Raw genomic sequence first — 7,858 nt, 5'->3', positions numbered from 1 at the left:
CCCCCCAAAGCCCCACCCCTTCGCCTAAGCGCTTCCACCGGAAGTGCGCAACAGCCACCCACAAAGGAAGCTGGGTAACGGAGTCTGCGGACCCCGCAGGCCCCGGCGGAGAACCCAACAGTCCTCGACGGAAAGAGCGGCGCTCCTACGGGCAATGCACGCTGGGCAATGCAGTCCTCAAAGGGCGTATCCCTCTGCGCTTGCGCAGCTGGAGAAGCTCGCGTCCAACCCCACAGAGGTAGCGGGGCAAAGCATCCTGGGTGTTGTAGTCCACCGGCGGGGAGGCGTCTCGGCGCCTTTTCTTCGCACTGCTTTCCAGAGACTGTTAGAGGAAGAGCTGCGTCTTCCGCCTCCCAGGCTGCCCAGCGGCGCCGGTTGCCCAGGAACAGAGGCGCCATGGGAAGGGATGGCGGGAGGGTACGGGCTAGGTGCTGGGTCCGGAACTAAGTTGGTGAAGAAGAGCTCGGGCTCGTCATGAAACAACGAAAAGCCCAGGGGGGCGGCCGGGGGCGCAAGAAGAGAGGTAACCTGCCCGATCAGAGGTTAAGGAGAGCGTAATAGAGCGGGAATAATGGGGAGCCGGTAAAGAACTCTTGTGAGAACCCCCTTTCCGCTGGTAAAAAAAAAAGGGGGGGGGATGAAAGAGAGAGAATAACCAGGGTACTATTGTAGTAAATTAAAAGAGAGGGCCCTCCAGAGGATCTAAAGGAACGAGGGGCTGGAATGGGGAGATGGGACAAAAGGGATGGTAAATGAGGCGAGATCGGGGACAAAAGGCTACGAGGTAGGACCATTCTAGAGGAGAACAAAATAACTGTAGCAGTGTTTTTGGTAATAAAGGTAGGAATGTTTGTGTCCGTGCCTGTTTGTAGCACAGGGGATGGAAATAATAATAATAATAATAATAATAGCGAGAGAGTAGGGTATTCATGATTATTAATGATTGTAATGGGCCATATCAGTTTTATTCATTACTGAACTCCTAAGGACTAGCACAGAGCAAGACTCATAAATGTTCGTTGACTGAATGAAGCATGAGGCAGTTAATCATGAAGCATGAGGGGCTGCTAGCAGGATTTAGCAAAGATAATTGCGGGTCATAGAGAAAAAGTGGGGATGACAAGGTGTGGTAGGACTGGAGGGGGGGTTAAGGACATGAGATGGTCAAAGAGTGGATAGCAGGTGGCCCTCATCAGGTTAGGAGAAAGGAACTGGCCAAAAGAGTAGGGAATATGAACTGTAGTGAGAACAGTCACCCTAGTAACCCAGGGCAGATGAGGAAACTGGAAATTCAATCTCTGCAGGTCAGCCTCCAAGGAGAAAAAGACAGAAAAGGACATTCATGGGGTGACCCCACCGTTACAGGCTCTTTAGTGAGAAAAGAGGTATTGAGATACTGATAGTACATAAGACCATTGGATTAAGGACTGAATCTACAATCTGAGAACAAGTCTTATCCAAGCTGTTTAAAGATCACGAAGGTTTTGAGATATCTTTCCTGTCAAGACGGGTGGAGAATCTGAGGCTGAAACAATGCTGTTCCTCTCTGTGTCAAACCAGTCAAGCATATTTGACTGTTAGGAGGAAAGCCAAAGTAGAGATAATGTAACAGTGTAGAAGAGAATGTTCTCCCTTGTGCACATACAGTAATGCTCATGCACACACCTGAGTGCAATTTCTGTACTGAAACTAATTAACCATAAAGATTATAGTGGGTCTTTTAGAAGGCAAAGAGTATGTTAACTTTGGAAGTACAAAGATTTAGTTGTAAAGATTTCTGATCTGATAGATTCCAGTATATTTGCTTCTTGTGAAGCATAACCACTCCCCAAAGTCCAATAAATAATCAAGCCAATAAATATTTAGGACCTAACACTGCTAACAAATAGTGGCAGAATCTGAAGACGATCGTCTTTGCCCTCACAGACTGTAAAATCAGGACAGGAAAGAAAAGACAGACAGTTGAAGATGGTCCTCAGAACTAGCTAGCGGCATGGTGGTAAAGATGGCTGTTAACACATGACTGTTAATACATGGCCGATAGCACAGTTTGAGTCCCAGACCCAGTGGCTTGAAAAACATGCCAGGCACACGTGCATGCGCACCTAAAATTCTAAAAGGAGGGAGGAATGGAGAAGGAATTGAGGTGTGGTTTCCCCCTGGAGGGTGCTTTCTCACTCTCCATCCAGGTAACACATACATACTACAGGAAAAATATCTTAGAAAAAATTTCACCTACTTCTGAAATTTTAAGAACTTATCTGCTTTTACCACTATATTTTTATTTTTTTAAATAGTATGTTTTAAGTAAAGAGGAGTTTGTATTAGCGTGTCTTAGCTGGTATGTTCTTTACTTAGAATCACTTGAGTCAAACCCTAAATACAAATTAGTTATTATTATAGTGACTTAAGTGACCAGATAGCTTGTTCTCTGGTCTACGTGCTAGTTATTTCTTATGTATTGAAATAGGTAGGATAGGGACCAGCAGTTAGGGTAATGTCTATGTCACTGAACTCCCATTTGGTCAACCATGGTTCGAATCCCGGACCCAGTGGCTTAAACTCACGTTGGGTGCGTATGCTTGCGTGCCCAAGATCCCGAGAGGAGAATGGAGGAGAAGGGATTGCAGCATGGCCATCCCCCCTAGGGGATGATTTCTCATTTTCTGTCTCTCCGTCTCTCTCTGTCTTTCTGGCGAGCACACGCATCCTATAGCAAAAACCTTTCAAAAAATAGAAATAGGTAGGATAAACCTTGTCTCTATATAGACATTAAAATGTTCCGTTATTCCAAAAGTAGATGATATGTTTTCTGTATTTAATCTAAATGTTAAACAGTTTTAAAACTTTTACCTACTTCATAAGGTAGAGCTAGGTCTCACCATGCTGCAGTTCTCGGTGTAGCCCTCCAGTCAGCCAGGACCACACACCTGGCATGTTAAGGTTGACCCAGGGGCCTTCCTCTATGGCTCTACTCTCATGCAGGGGCACCCATCACCTATACTACCAAAGCTGGGCATTAGTCTAAATTTGACTTGTTGTTTATCCATTTTTGGATTCCTCCACAGGTTTGAGTGACATTTCTCCATCTACAAGCCTTCCACCTCTGGTCGAAGGCCAGCTACGCTGCTTTCTAAAACTTACTGTTAGTAAAATAATATGGAAGATTGCAAAGCCTCCTACTTGTGTTCTTGTCCGAGTGAGATGGTGGGGAGAAACATCCGATGGAACCCTCTTTTGTCCCAGAGATGCATTGCAGACTGAACCAAAAGCTGTGAGAACAACTACACGTTATGCTATTCGCTGTGGTCCAAAGCAATTTACCTCTTATCTGACAGGTATGTTTTTATCATTTTATCTGTAGACGTAACAGGAAGCATGTACTTAGGTTGTCATCGACAGGTATTATTGTGTGCCTAGTATCAATGGACATGATTAATTATTCAGGAGTCAAAGAGATTTTGTAATACTGCCATTTATTGAGCAAATACTATGTAGTAACATTTGGTACATATTACTTCTAGTTCTTAAAATAACTTTGCAAGATAGATATTTTGTCTGTTTTATAGACAGTGAGACTTAGGTTTAGAAAGATGTAAATACGTCTAAGGTCACATAATTGGTTAATGGCAAACTAGAATTTGGGCCCCCTTGTTTCTAACACTAAGCTTGACTGCACCGTGCTTCAGTAATAACTATATGTCTCTGCACTGAACCCTACATTATATGCTTGAGGAAGAGAATATAAATGTTAAGTAGACTAATAACACAGGGTAACATACGCTATTGCTAAATGAGTGGCTTAAGGAGTTAGTAATAATATAGGTTTTTAGAGATTGAAAAGTTTTCTCTGTAGGGATCCAAAAGCCATTTCTGTATAAGGAGGGCATTATAAAGATACTGTGTTATGTCTTCATTAAACTCAGGCTTTCACATAAACATATTTTGGTTGGTGGAGTTAATTTTTCCAATCAGTCCATTTCAAGTTGAAATAAAAATATCGCATTTATCACATAAACATTGTTCAGCTAAGGATATTGGAGAGTGAGAGGTGAATTAAAGATGAACTTGTCCTCAATGCAGCCATGATACTATGTGCTAGTTGTAGCTGCTTAGCCAACTGAAGTTATATGGGAGGCCTGGGTTCAGTTCCTGCCTACCCTAAAAGCTAGGCACAGTGGTACACACCTGTAGTCCTATCTGCTCAGGAGACTGAGGCAGGAGGATCACAAGGTCATGGCTAGTGTGGGCAACATGGCAATACCCTATCTGAAAGAGCCACATGATGGTACATTCCTGTGGCCCAGCTTCTCACCAGATTGAAACAGAAGGACCAGAGCATAGATGCTTTCTTAAATTAAAAAAGAAAAAGTAAAAGAAAAACAAAGATTTTTGAAATGCCAAAATGTAAAGGACCAAAAAATGCTGCAATTTGGTCATTTGAAAACTAGCAAATACTTAGCATGTGCTAGTTAATCAGGATGGTATTTAATGCTAATTTGACAAAGGAACTCAGTTATAATAATAGATCAAATTTGTTGCCTTTTTTAACATTTATTTTATTTTATTTATTACTTTTTTACATTTGCTATCTGGTGTGTGTGTGCTCACAGAGAGAGGGAGAGAAGAGAAAGTGAGAAAGCAAGCCAGGGACACAAAGAGCGGTCTGCTATGTAGAATTCCAGCACCTCAGACACCACGCCACCTGCTGGCCTCAAATTTGTTACTTTTATATTTCTAAACCAAAGCCCAAGTTTCTTGGCAAATCATTTATTTTTTTTAAGACTTATTTATTATTATTATTATTATTATTTTATTTGCTATAGGACTTGTATGCTCACTAGAGAGAGAAAAAGTGAGAAAGCAAACCACCAGGTCTGGGACTCAAACCACAGTTGGCCATGTGGGATTTCAGCACCTTAACCACCAAGCCACCAGTTAGTCCCTTGACAGATCACTAGCAATACTCTTCTAAAAGTGTTTCTCTTTCTCTTCCACCCCATGGCCCGATGTTTAATGGAGCCAGATCCCACATGACCAACTGTGTAGTTTTGAGTCCCAGCCCTGGCAGCTTGAAAAACACTAGGTATGTGTGTATGCAGATCCAAAATCCCAATGGTGTAGAGAAATGGAAAAGGTATGATATGACCATGCCCTGTTGGGGATGCTCTCTCCTTGTCCCTTTCTAATGAGTGCATGTGCCCTCTGGCAAATTTAAAATACAAATAAATAAAATTTTTTTTTCTTTTTTTAAAAAATGTTTTCTTTTAATGTGCTCGAAGGTACCTGCACTCACCAGAAAGCAACAGCAACAGAGAGAGAGAATAAGAAAGCACCACCCTTGGGAGATGGTCACACCATGATTCCTTCTCCTCCACTTCTGCTTTTGGATTTTGGGTATACACACACACCTGGCATGTTTTTCAAGCTGCTAGGTCCAGAACTCTAACCATGCATTCAGTCATCACGCTACTGGCTAGCCCTTTATTTAAATTAAAAAACAAATTTGTACTGCCAAAGGGTGCATGCACTCATTAGAGAGAGAAAAAGCATTCCATAGTGGCCCAAAGAACCACAATTCCTCTTCCTACACTTCTTCCCATAAGGATTTTGGACAGGCATGCATACACATGCATTCAGCATATTTTTCAGGCCACCAGGGCCAGATTCAAATGTGAGATCTGGCTTCCAGTGCATAGCACTTAACCATTCCTCTGCAGGGCAGGCCCAAAGGGGTTTTTCTTATCAAATACTTAGTTACTAGATTTTTTTTTTTAGGTTGTGCCGTAGGGCACATACACTCTCTGGAGAGAGACAGAGAGAGGGAAAGTGAGAAATCATCTCCTGGGGAGATTGCCCACATTACAATCCCTTTTCCTCTATCCTTCTCCTTAGATGTCCAGTGCCTTAACAACCCCACCACCTTCCAGCCCCACTCACTATTTTTATTCAGTGTAATCTTTTTCTCAGGATGAGATATTTGTCATTCTTTTCTAAAACATCATTATTTTGATCTTGGGTTCATACTCCTCTGTCTTCAGGATGGTATGGTAAGTGCTTGGTTTATTTGAAATTAAAATAATTAAATGAAACTTCTCAGCGTATGTCCCTCTGCCCATTCTCCTTACCCACCCAAGAATTAAAAGTAAATGAAAACTGAGTATGTTGCCATTGTTTCTGATTAGATATGGCTGTGCTGGTTCTGGAAGTAATCACCAAACTTGATCATCTTCCAATTGGCAGAGTTCAGATCAGTGGACTAGCCCAGCTTTCTCCAACCCATCAAATAAATGGATTTTTTACCATTGTTTCACCAACATCTAAGAAACTCGGAGAACTGCAGGTAAAAATATTTTAATTCTTTGCTGCATAGAACAGAATATTTGGGGCAGAAATAGTTGAGTCTATTTGCAGAATGGATAGGTACATGACTCCTACATTTCATACTGTTTCTCACTTTATTCCTTTGATCATGTTTTCACTCGTAGACATTAACCTGTATCTGTTTCCCTCTTACTCAAAGCCACTTAGTGCTTTACTTTCCATCTCTAATTCTAAGAATCCTTTACAGTTCTCACTGCACTCATTCTTCTCTACACTCTTTATTAAATGCATAAATTAATTACACAAGATTGTTTATTGGTAGACTCCTTTTAATTCCCCTGACCTTTAGTTCTGGATTCCCTGAGAGGCAAGACTGAATTTTCCACTTTCTTTGTTTCTCCCACAGTTCCTAATATAGTGCCAAGCAATAATTGCTTATTTGACTTGTGTAAGTGGTATCTTTGAGGTATTCATTCATTGAATAAGCTTACATTTTTTAAAAGAATTATTTTATTTAACTTTATTATTATTATTATCATTATTATTATTTTCCAGTTCAATCAGAGAGAGACAGAGAGAGAGAGAGGAAATGAGAAAGGAAGCCACCAGGTCCGAGACGTGAACCATGGTCGGCCATGTGGGAGTCCAGTGCCTTTAACCACCATGCCACTTGCTGGCCCAAGCTTACATTTTTTGATACACTATTATATACCACTAACTTAGGATATAACAATAAGAGATGGTCCTTTCATTTGGTTTTTTAGAACACAGTGTGATACATATTAAACTGAAGCTAAGCAAATCCCCAGTAGGATGTGGTCACCCTACAATCCTTTAGTCTCCATTTCTCCATGCAAACAGGACTTTGGCCATGGATGCATGTACATCCAACATGATTTCCATGCTACCAGGGCCAAGATTTGAATTGTAGTTAGCTTGGTGTGACCTGACTTTCTATTCTAAGCCCTTAACTACTGTGCTACAGAACTGGCCATGTTTTATTTTCTTGATGATGTCTTTTGACAAGCGCAAGTTTTTCTTTTTTCACTTTGTGCTATAGGGCACATGTGCTCACCAGAGACAGAGTGAGAGGAAAAGTGAGAAATTACCCCTCAGAGGGGATGGCCACACCAGTCCCTTTTCATTCATTCTCCTTTTGGGGTTTGGACACACACACTCACATATCCAGTCTGTTATTATCTTCCAAGCTACCAGGTTTAGGACTTGAACTGTGCACTCTGCAATGTGGGATCCAGCTGCCTTAGCCGCCGAGGTAAAATCTGCATTTTTATGGTTTGTACTTTTGTATTGTAGCAAAGGAATCTTTATCTAATCCAAGGTTGCAAATATTTTTTTCCAGTGTTTTCCTCTAAAGTTTTTATAATTTTAGCTTCTACATGTTTAACTCATGTCTGGTTAATGTTATATATAGCATGAAGTCATGTCAGGCTTTATTTTTTTTCCTGTACTTGTATCCACTTGTTCTATCACCATTTTTTTTAATAAATAATTATTTAATTTTAATTTTTTTATG

General features: G+C 41.2%; 1 protein-coding gene across 1 annotated transcript in view; it reads left to right on the top strand.

Annotated features, from left to right (window-relative positions):
• Window positions 1-298: 298 nt before the first annotated feature.
• The window catches only part of C2CD3 (C2 domain containing 3 centriole elongation regulator), a 132,156-nt gene continuing 124,596 nt past the window's right edge, over window positions 299-7,858 (top strand). The window contains exons 1-3 of the mRNA XM_006140981.3: window positions 299-523; window positions 3,069-3,338; window positions 6,186-6,343. Of these exons, the coding sequence (XP_006141043.1) occupies window positions 475-523; window positions 3,069-3,338; window positions 6,186-6,343 (477 nt within the window). The 5' untranslated portion in view covers window positions 299-474. The remainder of the gene's footprint in view (window positions 524-3,068; window positions 3,339-6,185; window positions 6,344-7,858) is intronic.

Source organism: Tupaia chinensis, unplaced genomic scaffold (assembly GCF_000334495.1).
Source record: "Tupaia chinensis unplaced genomic scaffold, TupChi_1.0 Scaffold000047_1, whole genome shotgun sequence".
In the NCBI taxonomy this organism is placed as follows: Eukaryota; Metazoa; Chordata; class Mammalia; order Scandentia; family Tupaiidae; genus Tupaia; species Tupaia belangeri.
Note: the sequence above shows the minus strand (reverse complement) of the source record. Positions and strands in the feature narration are given on the sequence as shown.